Source organism: Pyxicephalus adspersus, chromosome 8 (assembly GCF_032062135.1).
Source record: "Pyxicephalus adspersus chromosome 8, UCB_Pads_2.0, whole genome shotgun sequence".
Lineage (NCBI taxonomy): Eukaryota > Metazoa > Chordata > Amphibia > Anura > Pyxicephalidae > Pyxicephalus > Pyxicephalus adspersus.
The window spans coordinates 61,370,350-61,393,743 of NC_092865.1; the positions used below are offsets into that span (position 1 = coordinate 61,370,350).

Consider the following 23,394-nt stretch of genomic DNA (forward strand, 5'->3'; position numbering starts at 1 on the left):
TATTTAATTAATATTAAACAGGATTTATATAGCGCCAACATTTTACAAAGAGCTGTACAATAAATAGGGGTTACAAATGACTGACAGATACAGGAGGAGAGGACCCTGCCCTGAAGAGCTTACAATCCAAGAGGTGGGGGAAGTAACACACAATAGGAGGGATTTTTATAAAATTATAAGGAAGCAGCTATACTAAAATATTTGCTATTGAGTTCTACGGTTCCTGCCTTCAAGAACTCCAAAGCCATACAGCAGTTTCAGAGAACTATAAAACCTTCCTCTGTTTAAATACTTAAGTGGCCTTCACATGACGTGCAAATACGTTTTTCCTGCTGTGTTAATGCAGCCCATTCATTTCAAATGAGCTCACAGAATCCCTTAATGCACAAAAAATCCATGCCTTATTTACTTTTTTTTAAAACATGGCAAAGCCAACAGTACATATAAACATTTTTACTGCTTGTTACTACAAATATCTTAATGGGTCATTTTCAGGTCTATGTAATGCTTGTAAGCAGAAAGATCAAACATGTAGGATATCTATCTGCATCTCCCCTTGCCCCACCATTCTGTGTACATCAATGTAGACAGCCATAAATTATACAAGAAAAGACTAAAACCTGACATCCCTTGGTTCTCTATAACTGTTTTAGCAGTTAGATTGTAATGTGCATATAACAAAGATCTCCTGCTGCCCCAGTGCTAAAATAAAAACTTTCTTGAGATACAAGGATACAATGGATATTCCCATTACATTTTTTCAATCTTGCCCAGCCGTTTTCTTCTGTCTTCTCCCCTCCTATTGTGTGATACTTCCACCACCTCTTAGATTGTAAGCTCTTCGGGGCAGGGTCCTCTCCTCCACCTGTGTCACTATCTGTCTGTCATTTGCAACCCCTATTTATTTGTACAACGTGGAGTAATATGTTGGCGCTATATGAATACTGTATAATAATAATAATAATAATAATAATATTAGAGAAGCAATGTCCCATATCCAATAACTAATGACCATCTTCGGTTGTCAGGTTTGCCATAGGAGATCGTTTGCATACAGAGAACCTAGGTACATATTATTTTAATGTAGCATATTTAAACAGCATTGCTGTGCAAATTTATATTGCTTTCCTGAGCAACACAAGTATTTTGTTATTGTTTTGACTTCACCAGTATCTGATTAAAAATATTTATTGCCCCCATATATTCCTTAGAATAATAGCATGATCTAGACACTGGCTGAAAATACACAAAGTTTTGGTTAACATTGTGGTTCATGGCTCTTTCTTGATGGATGGTAGAAGAACAAAGGCTTGTAGGGTCACAACCACTCTCATAAGTTGAGACTGTGGTTAAACAAATGCAAAATGCGCCATTTAAATTTCTGTAATATTATTCCAAGCTAAGAATGACCTGAGAAACCAAACAGACAATTACTGAATATTAAATTGACCATAAATGTCTCTCGCTTTTAGCAGTGGTAAATTAAACTCTTGAATTCCAGTGTCCTGACACTTTTCAAGCAAGACTGTAATACGGAATGATTTATGGCCCATTAGTGTTTCCAGCTCCTTTTAGGTTTTCCCAGTCACTTCAACTTTATCTTTTGGACTAATCGAGAGGGTAAAAAAAATGTTAAGGAAGTTTATTTAAAAAAAAAAAAAAAAAAAAAAAAAAAAAAAAAAAGACCATAATTCTATTCTCAGGGGCTTGTATAGAATGCTACACATAAACTTGACCTTTCACAGCACAAATTAGAGGCTGTAAACCCAGGCAGAGTTATCCTGTATACAATGGAATGTTTAAACAAAAGGAAATCCTTTATTTCCCACTTGTAAAAAAAAATGGACAAACGGCTCTGACCTCTGAAATGTACAGTGGCTGAATTCTATCCCAAAGACATGACACAGCCAGCTGTTAGAATGTTCGGGAGCTGAATATGACTTCAAATCATTTACATGTATACATTACAGACAACTATGAAGAGGGAATCTATAGGATTTAAAGGTAGGCAAGAAGAAACAATGGATATTTCAGTTTACAAAATCTGGAAACATATCAGTTTTTGATGGAGGTCAAATTTTCTTCCATAAACCGACCTAAAAAGACCCTGACAGCAATTTTAAAAATTACAGGTGAAAGCACAGAAAAATATAAGCAGAAATGCTTACTAGAAGTATTCCCTTTCCTTTAATTGAAATGTGTCTTTGAACTGCCGTTGATCATAGCCCTCTCTTCTGGAAGTTCCTGTTTACTCTATGAGCTGGCCCAGCTCCTGCTTTTCCTTTACCTCCCTATATAATCCCTCATGTAACAGCCAGAGGATTACCAAAAAATGGGATTACTAAATGGCATGATAAATGTCACTCTGGGAAAGCTGATATCACATCCACTATGACACACAGCAGCAGTCCCAGGGCCTGTCTATACAAGAAAGGCTTTACAGGTAAATAACATGCATAAAATATGTTACAAGAACAAATCTATATTATGTAAAGGTTTTGTTGATATTGATGGTCAAGAACAAACAGTTCTGAGTCGCCTTCGATGTTAACCTATTATACTCTCTTGCCTGGTGTCCGAGTTTCTGTACTTATCTACAGCAAACACTTATATGATGCAGTTGAAACCTCACAGAACATTTACTTTCTAGCGTCAGAAGGTACACTTAGAAGTAAAATCCTAAAATGTTGCTTTCTCCAACATACCCACTACATTATTATACGACCCTGTTCATTTCAAGAATCTGTGTCCTCATTCAATTCTACTTAGAACTTTATTGAACAAAACCTAAACATTACAATTGAGCCGGAAGTCATACAATAACTTCCTAAATACTAGTGTTACCAAACTCTATTCTGAGAGATATTCTGCCGGTATAAATCAGAGATAATCCGAAGGTACACAGAGCACTTCCAGAATGCTAGTTAGCTAGGTTCCCTGCAACTCTGACTGGAGGTTTCTATTGACCTCTACGTATCACTGCATATAGTAGCAATGTGGGTAGGGGTAAGAGAGGACATCAGTAAAGTTTAATCACAGTAGAAAACAATAAGAGCAGAGAGTCATAGCGATGCCATCTTCGGGGACAGGTCAGTTACATTTTGCACTCACAGTATGTTCTCAGTCTTCTGAAAACTCTTCTGGAAACCTCTGGCCATTTTGCAGCAGAGATTAGGTACGGCAGGGGGCAGCAATAAAAACAAATACACCTGGCAGTATCTGAGAGTTAGTTCATCCTACTGCAATGATTCCCTTTTTACAAATATACATATACGTAAACACAGTTTGGATTGTCAGACTGCAAAAGCTTGTCCTCCAACTGCCTCCTACTTAACCAAATGGACAAATCTGAACCGAGAATAAAAGGTCTGTACCCACAATAGATTTTAATTGCCCAAAGCAGTCTAAGGTGATGATCTTGGGGGAAAATATAATTGTTCCACAATATTGGCTTACTATTAGCATCTTTTACCAACTGTTATTGATTGACTTTGGTACAACAACATACGAAAACAGGCTAGTTGGCCGACAGCCGAAGGGGCATGTTTGCCCGAAACGGTCAAATGTAAATCCCCTAGAGGTATTGCTCCTAAACAGTCACCCAAAAGGGATCACCAACAACTGTTAGGGGGAACAGTAATTAAAATTGTGTAAGAAGCATTACTTTGGCACCTGGAGACATTGTCTGCAACTTTTTTTTACCTTACATCATAGTGCCTAAGACACTAAGTTTGGGGAAAGAAATCAAAACTCTGGTTTTAAAGGAGCTGCTGACAAGGCCCATTCAATTTTCACAAACTGCAAACATCCTGTGTGAATCACATTGTTCCAGCAGGTAAATCATAACATCTGTTCAAGACTGATTAGCACAAAGTCAAGTGCTTGAAGTGATTTTCACAAATGACCTTAAGGCAATGTAAAAAAAAAATGCAGGACTAAAGAGGAAAAACACTTGGCACTAAAGTCCATAAATAATGATTTTCTGAAAGATATCACGCCCAAAGTTACATTTTTGCTGTTTGCTCTTGAAAGGCGTAACTGGAATGCAGTTTATCGAAGTCATTCAGAAAACCATTGTGCATTTTGTGCCAGTGACACAGGGTGTGCCAAAAGCCTTTATCAACGTTCACTCCCACCATCCAAACAAAGGAGGTCTTACTCAGAGTCAATGGTAAACAGCTAAAGGTACAAGAACAGCTCAGTTAAAGGCCACATTCCAGACAGGAACTGGGCTCATCCCTCACATCATGTCAGCTCTGGATGAAAATCCCTGCATGAGGAATGAATATGGTATCTCAGATACTTCACTGCATAAGGCCATAAGACCTCCACCCACAGGATGCATGTCTATCTTTGGGTTATACCAGGAAAGTACAATGGAAGAAAGAATTAGCCAAGTAATTCTGCATTGACAGGCACCCTAATGCCCATTGTCAAAGATAAACACAGTTTTTTTTTTTTTTTTACACCCCACCACCACCACCACAAAATGAAAATTAAGTTTAGCCAGTGCTGTATCAAGGGAGGTGGAATAGGAGGCCACATTGGTCATGGATCTTGGAATGACTTCACATTTCACACGACAGTCTGGTAAAAGGGCATGGAGGAACAGAAAATGTAAAGTAAATGCAAAAAGAAAAAGACACATATGCATTACATTTCTGGAAGGCATACACATTTCCCCAAGTTCTATACCTTTAATGAACCTGTAAGAAAAATATCTGTCCATCTGCTAGAACCTAAATCAGCCCTGTTGTACTCTAATAACACAAATAATTTTTGTGTCTTTCAAGACAAGATTACTAGGTTTTCCTATATTTTATCTGTAATTGGTATTAACCAACTTTCTGCAGTAAAGACAGGGTGCTAAAGACCATGTGGACCTAAATTGCCTAGGCTGGGAACAACAGGACAGCAATCAGTTGTACTGTAAAAAAGTATTACAGGACTTCAACTTCATTGGAGGGACCTCCAGCAAGACAAGTGGCCGTGTAGACATCTAGAGGGGGAAATTGCTGTAGGAACCTCAAATAAGTCAATATTTGCAAATGGCTAAATAAATAAAAAAAATTTATTGGTGGTGTCCCCTATCCCTCTTCTCCCTGCTAGTCTGAATCACCATTTCCCCTGACCCTTCAGATCCATTCCAGGTGAATGACAGTGCAAGGAGATTAAAACAAGAGTGTTTGACATTCTATTAGCAGAAATCTACTTAGGTAGCTGAAAAACAAAGTCTCAGTTTACATTTTGTGGTAACCTGATTATCAAAGAAATTTCAAAGCAGATTTGCATTTGTGCCTACAGAGCATAAAATCAAAAGGTCCGTCTGAAGTGTCTCTCAGAATAGACCAAATTCACAGGGAAACTTGCCTTTCAGGCTGCCAGGAAAAGATTAATGTGAAGAGCATTAGTATGGGATGTGGGAATGTAGGAAGGTTACACTCAGTCCATTAATTACACTTCTGCACAACCCTCATTAAAATCATGGGCAATTCATTAGAGAATTGAAAACATGATCATACAATAATAATGACCTTCCCATGTGAATGAACACACTGGCTTGTGTTTGGCATATGAATTAAAATTTAGGTCCAACTGAAATTTCTGTTGAAGTCGGCTAAATGTGTTCCTGGTGCATCAAAATAAAATGTGAGCAACAGTTTTCCAATAGAAAGCAGCCACAGTCAAGAGTACAAAAGCCTCGCCCTCCTCCAGCGGTATGCATTTTTGAAGGATCCTTGCACTTTGGTAGACACTTGGTCTGCCCAACTGCTCATGTCTGTCTATGTCCCGAAGCCCTAAACCAACATTTGACACCAGGGGCCTGATTTATTAAAGCTCTGCAAGGCTGGAGAGAATACACTTTCACCAGTGAAGCTGGGTGATCAAGCAAACCTGGAATGGATTTCTTCAGTGTCATTTGCTATTTGCTAGCAAATGCTTTGAATCCTGGACCAGATCCATCCCAGGTTTGTTGGATCACCCAGCTTCACTGGTGAAAGAGTATTCTCTCCAGCCTTGGAGAGCTTTAATAAATCAGGGCCCAGGTGGCAGTGGCTAATACTCAACAGCTTGCTAGTGCCCCCATTTCTTATGGGTGGCACAAGAGAAGACATTGGCAACTGCACTGCATCCTTGCTGTGCATGCGATATAGCCTGAAGATGTAGCTGAAAGAATTCAACAAAGTTGCTTGTAATTTTACAAAGTGTGTTTTACACACTGCTATTTTACAAGCTGAAGCCAACGTGTACAGGGCTCTTCCTTTCACAACTAAAATAATTTTATTTCCAGTTTAATTACCATCTCTCTCTCTATATTCAATATCTCCATGTGAAGCCCTTTTCTAAATTAGGCTTTTTGACAGTTTGCATGGTACTTGGTAATTTGCATATCTCCACTAAATTTACATCTGCCACTAATACCAAACACTGTATGTTGCAAGAGCAGCTATCCAGATGTTGAAAAGATGTTCCTAGAACTGTATAAATAAAACAAAGCATAGATTAGATTAAAATTGCACACACACATACAATATGTATGTATGTATGTATATATATATACATACATACATACATACACACACACGCTGTATAACAGGCACAGACGTACCTAAACACTAGAACAAAAAGTTAATAGATGTGATGGCTTCATTAGGTTTCTTTTTATACTGCAATATAATAATTTATACCTGCAATCATGCCAGAAACACAATACCTATATATTAATAAACTTACTATACTGTATCTGTTCCAGGAGAAGCATGGTTAACCCTTGAATAGGAGATAGGTTACGACAAAACAATTCTCCTTCTTAACAAGTTAAGGTGTTCTGCAGTTCACAGGGACAAAACAATTCTCCTTCTTAACAAGTTAAGGTGTTCTGCAGTTCACAGGGACAGGTGGGATCAATGCTGAGTAACAATCAGCACATGGCAATCGCAGTTTACAGGAAGTTATGAATTCACAATGTTTTGGAAGGACTAAAAGATATTTTTTACAATACCAAAGGGAAAGGTATAGTGTCAATTTATATACTCATCAATCCACGATAGCACTGTCTTAGCAAAGGGTTCAGTGCACATGAATTGTATAGGACAGTCACTTGTAAGTATTATGTGAATTGTAAGTATTTTGTGAAGACAGCTGGTTATGCCTTCCTAGTGCAAAAGAACAAATCTACCATTGCACTGCATTTGTAGTTGAATTTTAATGGTAACAACACTACAGGTAAAGCAAATAGTAGTTATCGTTCACCAGTGGAGCAGCTTGTGCAAGTCCCACCTAAGATGTAAAAAAGTTTTACAGTAAACAAGTTAATGACCATTTGCAGTAAACAAGTTGATGACCATGTATTAGGGAACCACAAATCATGTATATAGAATATCCCATGTACTACATAGTTGAGGAGGTCTAAACTGTGGGGGGGGGGAAAAAAGCTCTGTAACATTCTTCATGCAACAGCAGCTTATTCTGTCAGAACTGCACAAAAATCATGCAAGAAGCCAAAGCACACAATCAGGATATATCTACTGCAGATCTGATTACAGTAAAACAAAAATCACTAGCTTCATTTTGTATTGAGGCCACAAATCACATAATAGATAGATTATATTTACTGGAAAGTCCCAATATTTTTGCTATTCCCAGAGGTATTTTATTCAGGGAAGAAATCAGTAAAGTCTACACCTCTTTAAGTCAAAAACCCACCAAAACTATTTCAGTTTTGAACTAAAAGAGGGAAGATTCCCCAATAATAAGGACTACGTTTATATTTTGATGATACTGTAAATGGTCAATGTGTTCTAACTCAGAAAGTAAAAGAACAGAACAGATTGTCGATGCTTCCTCTTGTATTCCCTTATGGGCCAGTAATTTGTCTCTTTTGCTGTTCTGTACATTTGGGAAGCAGATCACCATCAAGGAAATGTGATTTTTATGACAGATTGTTAGCATAGTGTTATACGGCCAAAACTTCTCATTCTTGGGAAATGAATCAGACATATTTAGCAAAGAGATGGAAGGAGCATGGATCCATGGCTCGGCCAAAGTGCACAACAATAGGGATTGTTCAAATAGGAAGAAGCATCTAAACATCAGCTTAAAGGATGCAAACTTATAAAGATGATTTATGATTGGTGAAAACAGATTACTACATCAGAAATGTGTAAGTAAATTTGCAAGGAAAGATTTTACAAGATAACTCAACCAGATAAACAAACCCATTTTAATAGCCAACTGTCCTGACTCAATTTAATCAGTGCCTTACTATATAAATATTTTAAAGATACAAATAACTTCTATGTGCCACCTCTAGATTAATGAAGCATGATACATTTCACTTATCAAACAACCCAAATCTAGGACCAAAGCAATCAGAGTATGCCAATGAATTATGATATTTTTAGGTCCCCATTCCCAAGAACCCCTACCTGCCTAAACAGTGTACAGCATTTGACCATACGGCCATAAGCAGCATTCAAGCTCCAGATGCAAAAAACAAACCAAATAGCACAGCTGATGGAAAGGAGCGCGTTTTTAAGGATTTGTGGTTTGCAACGACATCATGAGGACTCTTCGCTCCATGTTGGAGGCTGGCTGCTGTCCTCTTGATAAATAAACCCATGTGATTTGTGGCAGCGCTGCACAATATAAAATTAGGAACATTTTGCTCCATAAAGACACATGTTTACCACATCACTGGCTGACTAACAATAGACATTTTTATCCCCCGATGACTAAGCAGATTTTGATGTAGCCAAACCAAGTCGTGGTGGACAATTTCCAAGTTATGAAATGCTGAGGACCATCAGAGATATGTTGGAAATGCTTCCAGTCTTCATCAAATATTTTAAGTATTGTATAACGCAAAGAAATGCTCTAGTATGTTTTTTACGGGTTGACGTTTAGGATGAAAAATAGCAATTGTACCAGAGAATATTTACTAATCAAAGTAAGGTTGGAGCGTATGCAAAAAACTAAAATATCAGGAGATTTAGCTTGAAAGTTTAACTTCAAAATTATTTTCAAGGTTTTCAAAATTTGCAATTTTCATCAAAATTTTACCTGGTGATCCTGCTATGCTGGTGGTTGTTTAAGAAAGGGTAAAAGGTTGGCAATACCATTAAAGGGTGACAACATTCTGCCTCCCGCATATGATAGTCTGCTGTGACCCTCTCACATGTGATTCTGGTAAAGACTACACTTGGCTACTGCTATAAATTATTATAAAATTATGGGCTATTGTTGTTAACAGGTAGGTGTCTCCCCCAGCGAGATGCCACCAAGCTCTCACTGAATGAATGGTGACTGCTGGAGATATATAGCACTGACATGCAATAAAAGAAAAGTTTTAAGACAACTCTCTCCAAAAGTGAAAATGACTTCAGAGTAAATGGCATTTGCTTTAGAGAGCAGACCAATGAGTTGCTGTTCTGCTGACTAATAATATCCGCCGGCGGTCAGGTCCACTGGGCCCAATTAGCCCTGGGCTGGTAGTCACGCACAATAAGCAAGGAGCCGTGAAAATGACATCACTGGAATATCAAATTTAAGAGAAAAGTCTTCGGGCAAAGATTCCTGGAAAACATATGCAAATATGTCTCTCCAAAAAAATTCTTTTGGATAAAAAAAGAAATTTCAATATTAAAAAGGCTATGCTTGGATTACATACTCACTTTCTTAGAATTTTATAGACAGTAGAATGACTCTATATATTTATATGGAATTTATGTAGTAAATGGAGTTGTGTGTTTACTGCTGTCCAGGATCCTTGATGAGCTATCTTTCCCATTACTGGTAAAACAATGACACTCAGCTAAGTTTATGCAGACAGCATATACCCCTATGGAAACTTCAACAGAGGATGTGGGACACAAAAATAGGGTATTTTTGGTACATCCCAGACTGATAACTCAAGTCCCTAAAAGTGAACCCTGAGAGAACTAATGAATTTACATGGCAATGCACCTTGTGGCTTTCCTTAAATAAGAAGAAATTCTGGGTAGCCCAACCCTTCCGTATGTGTTACACTGTCTTTTGTCTGTAATTGTGTACATTGTAAGGCTGGTATGTGCTTGGAAAGTAACACAGAAATATTTCCAAAGTAATCAGATGCAATAAACACTACAAACAGATGAGGTGACAATCTGTAACTTGTTCCTCTACTAGCAGACAATGCCTGACCCAATGACTCCTTATAAAATCTGAGGCCGTTAATCTATGCCCTACCCTTTACAGACAGGAAAACATTCATATAGAACTATGATCCGTGCAATGAAATGCATACAATATCGTGAACTGATTTTGCTGACAATTTCCTTTCTGCACAAAAAAATGCAGAAATTCAGCAAAACTGCAAAGGAAAGACCATCTGGATGTAATAATTACATAGCCATGTACAATGCAGAAGCCATAGATCAGCTGAAAAATATCATTTGTTGCTTCAAGGTTAATAAAAGTCTCTGAGCAGCGTATCTAAATGCATGACATCATGCTACACGAGTAATTAAAACTAATTCAGCAGTGGTAAACACCTCCATGTAGATATATGAGGTGAAATATTACTCATTACAATCTGGATTTTCTATGAGCTCACAGGCTACTCTAGAAAATGTTATTAACTGTGGAAGTAGGGGGACCGCAGTGTTTAAAGCTCCAGGCTAGCAGAAAGGAGTTGAAATAAGTAAAGGGGACCTGTTATATATCTCAACGGTTAGTTCATTCTGTCCTGCCAGCCTTATAGGTGAGAAAACCCAGACAGGTCGCTAAACTCACTTTTCTCTATGGTAACTGTGCAATTTAGCGTGGCCACTGGCATGACCAAAGTTTGAATACGGGACAACAATTCTTTGTTCTGGTCAGGGCGTTGCCATCATAATGTCTGTCATACATGTAATGATAGACAATTAGACAAAAAAAAAAAACAAAAAACAATTTATACATTTCCCATTGACAGTCAATACAATTCAAAGGGGAATGCCTGTGACCACTATACGCAAAACTGTAAGATTATAACAGTGCAGTCACTGTGCCGTTCCCATATCTCACATAGCAGTACGGCGTTCCCACCTTTCTGATAGTTTAGAAAGGGGACCATGACACTTACTTCAATACCAATCTGTCTGACCCCTTTTAGAAGCTAGAAGTTTTTGGGAGATGGTGAAAAGTTTTATCAACCACAGCTCCACATGCAAAGCATACCCAAACTCTTGGACTTGTAGGACACCTAGAGAACTCCTAAAAGCACACTGTGGCATCAGTGACAACGTACCAGGTCTCCTACACAACCATGGTTTGGGAACAATCAATAGTTAACCACGTTTACTGGTTTGTATAGTTGGCTTTCTAGAAATGGGAAATCCTTTGTCATTCTGCTCCTGTGTAGGTCTAGAAATTCCCTTAGTTAAAGCTAAGTTAACATGGGTATGAAAACAATTGGGTCTTCTACAAACATAAATTGGAAGTTGTTTTTCAGAAGCACAAATGTTAAAAGGTTTCTGTCAGTTAAATACTTTGAGGACCACGCCCTGCCGTTCATGTTTATGAGAAGAACAGAGTTTGGATGAGATCACCTCTGGCACAGACTCCAGTCAATGATACATGTCAGGGGAAGGGAGACTTGGAACACATCCTTAAACCAAGCGGGCGTCCATAAAGTGTTCCAAAACATTATTTTTTTTATCACTTTTGGAGTGGAGGAACTCATTATTTATCAAGTGTAATCTTGTGAGTGAGGTATCCTCTGTCTAAACAACCTCAAGGTCTTTAGTTTTTTCTGAGTTATTGAAAAAGGTTTGAACAAACACCAATTCCCAGAAATTCCTGTAATATTTTTCTAAAACCTTACATTTTTATCTTTGAATAAATACATCATGAACACTAAAAATACATGGCATATACACCGTGAAAAAATGTATATTCTTTTATGACATGAAATGTTTATTACAAGTTATAGGCGGCCATAAATATGCACTTTTGGCCGTAGGTGGAAATAAAAAAAAAAAAAAAAAGTTTTGTTTGCAATCAAAATGGTTTGGAATTGTAGTATTAAGTCTGGTATGGCCAGCAAGGTGGGTATATATGGTCTAATATTCGGCCTATCTGAAGGTAATAAGTACCACCTTTACCTGTTGAAGGCACTTCCTAGTCTAACGGGAATTTTCTCTCTCATGACACACTATTTGTAAACAGCTGGCTATGGATGGCTTCAGTGAATATTGGGAAGGCACTGGAAGAGTCAGGCCAGAGACTTTCCAGTTTTGCTTTTAACATGTATATTAAAGCCCTAAAAATTAAAGGAATCCCCAGTTTGTTCTGGAAACAATCTCCCGCTCCCCAAAGCTAGTTACACACGCACAATGGTTCTCATCCGATAATAAGCTCAGGGCTGATATCCGAATCTTGCGTGTGTACAGTGCCTGTCGTGCATCATCCAAACGACTGTCCTGGCGGATCCACAGATAATGGACAACGAACGATCATAATTAAGTGAAGGGGGAGGGAGCTCTGCGGAGTGCCGCTCCGTCTTCTTCCCCCCTATGATCAGGACTTGTTCCATGTATTGTTCATTCATTTGTCGTTGGAAAGGATTGTGAAAAATCTTTCCCAACGACAATTATTTTATGTGTGTATGTAGCCCAAGGACTTGGAGCATCATCAAGATAATATCTAGCAAGTAAATATGGAGACTGCAATTACTGACTTCCCCTTTTTAAATATACCAGCTCCACAACCCAAAGGTTTTAATACTGAGCACCCAGGGAAAGCGCATATTAGTAACAGTGACATCATTCCAACCTGGTCATTTAAGTTGGCAGAAGATCCGAACCTAGAAGAGGACTGGGAAAAATGGAAGTGCCTGCAATGGATTGATAACAGGAGTTTTATTTATTTTTATTTTTTTTAAATACATTAAGGTAAGTTTATTTTATTGCATAAGACATCACCGGTCCTCTCTGTAATTAAGGACCTGCCAGATTGCATTTTTTTTAATAGTCAGCCAATTAGGACTTACTTTGTTTTATGTAAACTGAGTTGCAGATGCATGGCTTAGTGTAACGGTTCGGCATGATCCCGAGCCAGGATGAAGTAGCTGTTATGAACATGCTAATAAAAGTGTGATATCATACCTGGAAGATGATGGAGCAGCCACTTATGATATCTTCGTGCTAGCAGGAGGTTATTTTGTCAAGTAAGTGTGCCATAATGTGCACATATTTGCACATTGGGTGAAATTCTTGAGAGCCTGCAGCATATTTACTTATGGGGGTCATAGGACAGTGCTATGTCTACTTCATAGCAGCCTAGGGAATAATTTATGGTTGCATCATAATTAATAAAATGCATCTGTAACATTCCTTTTAGTTACCACTGGTTGTGAACAGATTGGAGATCAGCACACACAAATATCAGAGCAGGACACAACTTGATCCAAGTCTCAGTGTATGATTTCCCAGGTCAGCCATTACTCATATACTTGTCCCAGCTAGATCCCTTGTGAAGATTTGTGACAAGAAACACGGGGATTTACAGCAAGCGGGCGATTTTAGACATTTGTGCCCCGTCTCCTCCCATTTCCTCAGGCACATCTCCATAGTAATTCATGTTTGTGTTTATCAGAAACAAAACTGGATTTACAAAGAAACTGACAAATGCTGCACGTCGCTGATATGATAAATATGCCTAAAACCGAGAACAAAGCAGTGCAACATGAAAGGGCCCGAGGGACACATCCGTACCCACCAATTGAGTAGAAGGCAGCTTCCATATTCCAAACCATGGTTTGTTGTTTCACAATTTTCAGGTCTGAAACATTAGACGAGCGAATATATGTATAGTGATGAATCTAGGAAAACACAAGTATGTAACAGGCACAGTCTCTGAAAGGGATACAGTGCGATGTGCACTGTAACACCAATAAGGACAGCAAGTTCCATCGTGTAACCCCGACCTAAAGGACTACAAGCCCCAGTGTGTACTGCTATAATGATAAGAAGGACAAGTTCCTGCCTATTCTGTAACAATGACAGTAGGGACTTCAGATCTTAGTGCATACAGCAACACTAACAAAAAGGAACTACAAGTTCACCACATACAGGTAGTCCCCGAGTTAAGGACATCAGACATATGAACGACTCCTACATACAAACAGGGCTTCCCTGCTCCTTCCTGCGCAGGATGGAGGCTTGACGGGGGGGGGGGGGAGTGGGTATGACACGCAGAAGAAACCTTTTGCAATTCTGCAACCTCTTGTACGCTAAATGACCACGCAGAAGAAACCTTTTGCAATTCTGCAACCTCTTGTACGCTAAATGACCAAGACAAACTCTGCAATTGTTTATTTTTGCATAATAAAGCATAGCTTGCTCCTGAAGGTAAACTCTAACATAAATAGGGACTCAGAGTCCAAGTGTGTACTGTCACACTGACAATGTGAGTGTCATTTCCTTATACCCAACCTCATTATCACATGAAGAAAAAGGTAAATTATTACATGGATTGTCTTTACATAATCTTAAAATCCATCTGCAGGCAAAAACTTTTAGTTTTGGATAACGTGGGGAAAGGTTAGATCTTTTTTTTTTGGAAGGATTCATCCCTTTAAATTTTAATGAACAGTGTCACACACCACAAATGTTAGAGGTGTCCCCTGGCGGGAGCATCACCCGGCACTTTTCAGTAACCTCCCGACATTTTTTGGGTGGTTACTAAAGAGTGGGTTCACAATTCCTTCCCACAAAGCTAAAAAAGAAATTTTGGATTGAACACTGACATCTACAAAGACAAGTGATAGTTTTAAACTCTTCCTAATAGTTTTAATTAGAAACAGTTGGGGGTCTATTTATAAAGCAGTGAATCTGACCTTCACAGACACATTCCCTGGTTGAAAGTCTTCCAGGTCCAAGTGTTCCAATGGCAGTAGTTGATTTTCCACCAGGAAATGTTTCAGTGATTGTCATTATAAAAAGACCTCAATGAGCTTTCAGGGCTCTTATTAATTTGATGGGGTCCTAAGTGCAACACCCTGAATGGGAGCGAAAAGCCTCCCAGGATACCTACGTTACACATCTCGGGAGGCTCTGGGTGCTCCCCTTCTGTGCATGCCCTAATCTCAGGCATGTGTTGGCATTTTATCTATTAAGGAAAAGAGTTGCCGATCTCATGCATGCACAGTGCCTAATAGGGTGACGTGCCAAGAAGAACGGAAGGTGGCAGCGCCTGGCGCACAAAGAGGAACTCTAGGATAACGCGAACCGGAGAAGGACCAGCAACATCCAGGGATCTGCAGGAATAAAGGCAAGTATTTTTTTTGTTTTTAGTTTAGTTCCGCTTTAAGTAAACTGGGCCCTTACAGAAGCAGCTTCAGCACAGGACAACAATGATTTAAGCCAAAAAATAAACACAAAGTGTGAATTATAGACGCCATTTGTTTAACAGACTATAGAAATCACCAATTTCACAGAATGAAACTCTGTGGTTTGCCGTGTCACCGATACATTGCTGGTATGACTGGAATCTGAAAGTTCAAACAAACATTACAGAGTTTATCTTCAAAGCTGACACGGGATGTTGTCAGCTCACTTCATAATATTCCTCACCCCTTAGCCTTCTGCTATATATTCATCTGAAGGAAAGAGAAATTCATGGCATTGCTCATAGCAACCAGGCAAGTCCAGAGATTTTGTTAACATAAAGGAAAGGGGAAGGATAAGCCGCCAAAGGTCAGGGCCTACAATAGGCCTTGTTTTTGGTTTACCGTTTATGGTGGGCACCTACACAGACGTTGGATATCAGCAGAGACAATTACCAGCGTCTGCATGGGAGTATTACCACAGAAGATTGTTGTCTACCATACTATTATTATTAAATAGGATTTGTATAGCGCCAACATATTACACAGCGCTGTACATTAAATAGGGGTTTCAATTGACAGATACAGACAGTGACACAGGAGGAGAGGACCCTGCCCCGAAGAGCTTACAATCTACTACAGACCTGAAGGCACATTTATGGCTGCCTCAGTCACAGACTTGTCAGTTTTATTGCAGCTTTTATGACTAACCAGGTATATATGCTCCAGGTCTGCTCCATTTCCTGTCACAGGTATAAAGTGACCCCATGAGGTGGTCACCCCCCACCTTCCCAACCACTCCCTGGCTCTATATCATCATGGGAAATTTATTGAATGTATTAGTCACCCAATAACAACAGTGAATGAATGCTCGGCCTGTAAGCAGGGTCTCCTCTATACCTTCTGGAAGCTTCTGTGTCTGAGGAGATTTTCTGAGGCAGCTGTTGCTATGGAGAACTAGCAAGAGCTGTGAGTGGGATTGGCAGGTGTCAATCTGGAGGGAAGGCTGTCAACCAATGGGATCACCCACTCACCTCAATATATAAAGATAATCTGGGTTCTGACCATAGATTGGAGTCGTTGCTTCTATCCTCCGGCACCTTACGGCTCTTGCATATATTGGGGCTAGTGCCCACATTTGTGAGTGGACAATTTGTCAGGTGTACATAAAAGCAACATTTTATTTTTACTGCTGTGTCCCCTCTGAGGAGATTCACCCCTTTTAGTCCTCCTGGTGATCATTGTCACTATAACCGAAAGTAAAGGGGAAAGCTGAGCAGAAATTAGGAGGAAATCCTCTGAAGGGGACACCTATTGCTATGATAACTCTCTGCAATGAGGATGTTCAGAATACCCTCATTTCCGGTTTTAGGAAAGGAAATGACCACAGCAGGGTGCAGACAACCTGACAGAGTTAAATCCCTTTGCTGCTATATTCAAGACAGTTTAGGCTGCACATTCACTTTGGGTGGGTAATCTGGTATATTATTCTAAGAGTTCTAATTATTCTAAGGAGTTCTAAGACTTGAACACGTGGCTCAGTTTTGTTTTGTTAGTTTAAATAAAGTTTAAAATGGCATTTTATTTTGTTCTGAAGCCCAATAAAGGGCAGCGGCCACGTTTTGCACAGTTTTGGGTGTGTTTTTTTTTTTTTTTTAATCAGTGCTTCATGTTGGGGATGACTTGGGTGGAAACGTCTGGGAGATGTCAGCAGACAAAGCCTGTGGGTCTGATGAGGTCGGGACACAAGACACACACACACAATCATCAGCTTGCTTCACCTTTATCCGGTATTGTGTCCCGACAAACGGGCGTGTCACCAGTGACAGAATTAGTCATGCCGCCTACAGCAAACAAAGATCAGATTTATTGCAGAATCAGAAAAAAAAAAAAAAAGTGACTTCTTATTGGTGACACCCCATACACTCATCAGATATCAGCTCTACTGATCATGGTATGGGACAACAGGTCGTAAATTATTTTTCAGGACCCAAGGTTGATAGTCACCTAAAATAAACAGATGGAATACATACAGCAGAGCTTATCCACTAAAGGATTTGTATTTTTGTCTCAAAGATTTCCAAAGCTCCAGCATGAAGACCTGACTATTCTGTGCTGCAGTTAAAACAACAAGTCTTCCCCCCGCCCCCAGCCCTGTGATTGGACAGTGATTAGGATGATTATTTCCTGTTTATAGCATTGTTTGTTATGATCTTAAGCAGTACCTGACATTGCACACAATAAGAATTTATAACTCCCTGGAAAACCTCTGCAACAATCAAGAGCCTTTTGCCTCCATAATGCACCACTGCCAAAAAAACAAAATCACAAATAACACCCTTGTCCCCCATCCCCCCCCCCCCCAAACACCCCTCAGCTTTTGCCCAGAGAGGGGCTTTAGGCACTCAGAGTAAATCCAAATTTGATAGTAGTAGTAGTAGAGAGTAGTAGCAGGCATTGTAATAGGCAGACGCATTGCTGAAATTACTTTGCCCAGAGCTATGCAGAACAAAGTCCATCTCACAGTGCAGGGAGAATTCCGTGACTTTGGTATTTTAAAGTGACCCTGTCATGACCAGGCATACTTGGCTATAGTGAATAATATATACATCAGCCAAAACAAACAGACAGAAAATTATGTGAATGCAATAAAGTCCATTAGGAGGTGGGTACATGAGCATCGGAATTGGACTATTGAGCTGTGGAAGTAGGTGTCCTGGGTTGATAAATCATCTTTTCTTTCAGATTACATGGATAGCTAGGTGCACATGCACCATTTACCTGGGGATAAGATAACAGCAGGATGCACTAAGGCTACGTACACATCAGAAGACTCTCGTCCGATATGTGCTGGCATATGTACAGCGCTCGTCGTCCGAATGACCATCCTGGTGGATCCACGAATGACGAACGACTAATGAAAGTGAAGGGGAGAGAGCACAGTGGGGTGCTGCTCCATTGTTCTCCCCCCTCTCCAAAGACCAGAACAGTCCTTGTTCATGCATTGTGCAGTCAGTTGTCATTGGAAAGGATTGTGAAAGATCCTTTCCATTGACAATTATTTCATGTGTGTACGTAGCCTAAGGCAGTGAGACCTAAATAATCTGCTGTCAACATCTTGGTGCTGGATATCGAACTACCCTTTCAGAGATGAAGTGAAGTCCATGCCCAATGCTCAACCCAAAAATTTTTTTAAGCCGGGTCGGAAGAAATTGTAGGCGGGTGGCAGCACCTGTATTGTGACCAAACGCTTCAGTAACCACCCAAAAACAGCCAGGTGGGAGCTAAAAAGTGCCAGGTGGTGCGCCCAGCTAAAAGGGCCTTGGGGGAACCCTGATGCCTCAATGTTTTGGCAGATTAGAACACTTAAGATTGTCTTAGAACATCACTGTTACATTGTCCGCTGCAATTATTCAATTATTATTATTATTATTAAACAGGATTTATATATCGCCAACATATTACGCAGCGCTGTACATTAAATAGTTCAATACATTCAATACTTCCAGGTCTGTAAAGTAACAGGACCCTCCCCCTCTGGACACTGTGGCTCCATCCCATTGCGGGTTACATATCCTATACAGACCCAGGGTCCGGTGGGAGAAACCACAGAATGTAGGAGCAGGAATGGCACCTAGCAGAAGGGTGGAATACTGGCAGCATCTTGTAAAGCATTCAATGGTCATGGGATAGGCAAGTCATTTCACTTTTATGCTAGCTATATACTATGCAACATTTTCAAGAGATAAACCAATGCCCTTCATAGATGAATATTGATTTTTTTTATTGATTGAGCATTGGTGACAGGCAGGCAAGTCATGGTCACAACACTTTGAACTTCATCAAGTACTGACGGCATTGCAATAGATTTCTGCTAAATCCATTCGATATTGAGTGGTGCAAAGGGGTAAATTTATTAAAACACAAATTTTTTTTTCAGCTTGGGGAAATAATATTCATCGTCTGGATCAGTCATACATCTAATAGATAAAAACTACAACATTCACCAATGACAGCTGTCGGACCAATCCCCACCCATTCCCTTTAAAGCACTGAAGTCACCATAAAAAAAAACTACATGAACAAGCTGCAGAGTTCAAAAACTTTCAGACACCATAAACTTCTGTGCCATATGTTGTTCCTGTTTCCTAGTTTTGCTGATATTGTATTATCAGCTCCCTGTACAGAGCAAGCTAAAGTTCAGTCCTGCAGTTTTGGCGGTAAATAAGAGATAATGATTTCATTATCAGTAGTCTCCGCTCTCAGAACAAGTCTGCACACTCACACAAGCGTTCAGTGAAAGTGCTGAAGGATTTATCCATGTCGCCGCTTCTACTGTAAAAGAATAGATCAAACAAACATGAACACGCCAGGATTGTCTTTCATCTTGTCTGTGCTCCAAATACCTGACAAATGCATTGCAAAATGTTTGCAATATAAAAAGAAAAGATGTTATATGAATACACTTCAGGAACAGCAAAGATAGCTTTGTAGGTAAGTAATCAAAGAACATCAGCTTCCATCAGGGGCATTTCACACGGGTGTTTTGCATCATGGCAACTGACCTTTGAAAATCCTGCTGTCTACAGGATAAATATGGAATTCTGACTGCACATAGGAGGAGAGTCAATGACGTAAGGCCGAGCCTTACCACTTTCCAGGTTTAATTCCCCCCCCCCCCCCCCGAACTTCTCCATTCATACCCCAGGTCTAAATTATATTAGACACCTCCACCAAGTAAAATAAATATGAACGATAACCCATATTACTAATACAGTTCAGATAAATAAGGAAAAAGATGACCCTTCCCCTTGAAGTGCAGCAGCCCTGCTCCCTTCTACCTGCACACAGACCACACCCTGCTCACCTGCACCATGCTACACACTGGCTGCAAATGTCTCACGCACCTTAACACATACAGGACAAAAGGTCCAGACAAAGACCTTGTAATCATTCCACACATCCTCTCATAAGAGCTGAGACACAGGTCACCGAGGGTGCCAAAAGAAAACAGCAGGTGTGTGAGGGCCAGGCCTAACACATACCTGCCAGGTGTATAGAAAGTCACAGGTAGAAGGATTTAAAGGGCACTTCCAAAGAAAAGGAGAAGATATATGGAAAGCAGATCTATATATAAGATCAATAATAATATATCAATATATTTGATAACTGATAAATCATTAGGATCACAGACTTTATAACTACATTAAAAAAGTATTTCAATATATTGATTACAGAGAGAATATCAATACATTAAAATCGCTAATCGTTTCATAATATATTAAATATGGATAGAAATTCAATACGTGGGATTGTTGAATATATTTGGTAACTGATAATCAATAGGATCACAGAGTATATCAATACATTGGATGGCTGAGAATACATCAGATCAATATAATTTATCAATTGAGATATGCTCAATATATTTAATCATCTCATTATCACAGGTGCTTGAAATCCCAATCCTGATTGGTCAATAAGACACAATATTGTATTATGTATGTTCATCTTGTGGGCGGAGGTAGGTAAGTGTCCCTGAATAAAAAATAAAAGGATCTTACACTGCTTGGTCATTCAGCCCTTTCCTATTTAAAAAGTTTAATAAAAAAACCAAAACTTTTATCCGTTCTGCTTTCAGTAGAGAAGTTAGCAGCCCTGTAAGTTTTTATTGCTGCATGCTTGCTACCCTTTATCTCAGGAAAGTGAGGAAACTTTCAGTAAGTGATAGGAGTTTAGGCTTTGTACAGTACTGCATAATATGTTGGTGCTATATAAATATGAGTCTTCTGATAGGAACACCTGTTCTTGTGACAACTTGAAGGTAATTATCTTACTTGTAAAGCCAACATGGATGATAAAAAGTTGCAAGGTTTTAACCTTTTCTCTACTATAAAGAAAAAAAAGTTTGTGCTCATAAGTACTGCTACTGAAAATACAATGTCATTATTACCCTTTACACCACAGGGGGTAAGTGACCCTGCCATATACCTGGGGGAAATAAAAACCATGATTGCATTAGCTGGTCACTGACACGTTTAACCCCTTCCTGCTCTCTAAGCATGCTCTGATACAATGTAGGGGTTGTATTCCAGAAATGAATGAACCTGGGCGCTCAGGTGTGTAACAGCAGGTGATAGCACACCTATTATAAAGGTGACTTACCTATGGACACCAGCTTGATGTTCTCCTTCTCCAGGAACTCCAGGGCCACTGAGACATTCTCCAGCTGCATCTGGCTGAAGGTTGGTCTCTGGTGGTACTTTCTGTACATCCTCTTCTGGCTCAGAACCTCCAGCAGGGCAATGAGTCTGAGCCCATCGCTCAGGTCGGTCTGCAGGTTGCCAATCCTCTTATTGACACATTTCAGGTGCTCATTACACCAGCGGGTGAAAGTGTTCTGCTGGATCTTCTTCCATGGGGCATCTTCAGCCAGGTCCTTCTCGGTCACCGGCATGGTGCAGGAGGGTAGAGAAAGCTGCGATGTGCTAGTGTGCTGGAGATGAATGCTGCTGTCTGCTGGCTCTGCTCCTTCTGCACATGTGCAATGAGACTCCGCCCACTCCACCTCCTCCTCCTCTCCCAGGTTCTCCCACCACCTCCAGCTTGTACCATTCCTGGCTCATTGGCGCCACCTGCTGGACTGCAGGCAATTCCACCTCCATTCTGCAGCCTGGGAGGGCAACCCCTGTATAAATATTTATATTTATTATATATTTTTATATTTATAATTTTATATAATATATATATTTATATATTGTAATATTGTTTACTTTAGTGATGTTTTTTTTTTGTTTTATCTTTTTTTTATTTATTTTATCCTATTCATAACTTTTTTTATTATTTTATTCTGTATTTTGTTTATTTTTTTATCTGTAAATGTTGTTTATTTCTCTTTTTTAAAGAGGAACTAAACTGAAAAGTGCCTAAAACAAAAAAAAAAATCCACATTTTGAGCATGTGCAGAAGGAGCACCCAAGAGCCTCCCGGCATGTGTGACGTAGGTATCCCGGGATGTGTGACGTAGGTATCCCGGGAGGCTTTGCGCTCCCATTCATTCTCGGTTGTGAATTAAAAGCCAAAGCTGCATCCTTTTTTTAAAAAAAAAAAAAAAAAAAGGTGTTGCACTAAAAAAAAAAAAACAACACAGTTTTTCCTTTACATAAAAGGGTTGTCTACCCTTTTATGTAAAGTGAAAATTCTGAGTTTAGATATGCTTAAATTTAGCTTTAATCTATTTAATATTTTGGGGTGTAGCACACCATATATTGATGAGGGCAGAGTCTATATCCTTATTACCTTTACCCTTTTTTTAATTTGTTTATTGTGTTTTTTTGATTAAAAATAAGTTATTTTGTCTATCTTCTTTTTTTTTCTTTTTTGGCATCTATTGATAAAGCAGTAAATCTGAGATTCCCAGAAACATTCTCTGGTGGAGAATCTTTCAGGTCTATGTGTTTTAATAGCAGTAATTGATTCTTCACCAGGGATTATTTCAAGGAATGTCAGATTCACTACTTTATTAATAGTCACCTTTGGGATCTATAAATTAAAGAGTGAATCTGACATGCCCTCAAGCATTCCAAGGTGGGAAGCAATTACTTCCTTTTTATTCTTGGGTTTTTTCTTTGTTTTTTATTTTTTTCATGTTTTAGTTTGAATTGTAAAATTAATTTTGTATATTTGGGGATATTTTATTGCTTTTTATATAATTGGATATTGGGATTTTTTTTAAAAAAAAGGGTAAATAGGGAGGGAAATTCTTTATTTAAGCAGATAACATCCAGCCATTTACAGAATCCATAGTCACGTCATTAGCTCTCTCTCAGAGAAGCTCACAATACAATGTACCTTCTATAATTATTTTCCATAACATAGTCCAAGGTCAGTTTTTTGGGGGAGGTCAATTACCCTAGCAGCTGTTTTTGGGATGTAGATGGAAAGCAGGGTGTCCAGGGAAGATTTATGGAAACACAGGGATAACATACAAACTCCATGCAGATAGTTTCTGAAGGAAAATGTGTTGCTCTTTGTTTACCTGGTGC

At 39.2% G+C, this 23,394-nt stretch overlaps 1 protein-coding gene across 1 annotated transcript in view; it reads right to left on the reverse strand.

Moving 5' to 3' along the window:
• The window catches only part of FLNB (filamin B), a 124,723-nt gene extending 102,864 nt beyond the window's left edge, over window positions 1–21,859 (reverse strand). The window contains exon 1 of the mRNA XM_072421220.1: window positions 21,515–21,859. Coding sequence (XP_072277321.1) covers window positions 21,515–21,806 — 292 coding nt within the window. The 5' untranslated portion in view covers window positions 21,807–21,859. The remainder of the gene's footprint in view (window positions 1–21,514) is intronic.
• Window positions 21,860–23,394: the final 1,535 nt, after the last annotated feature.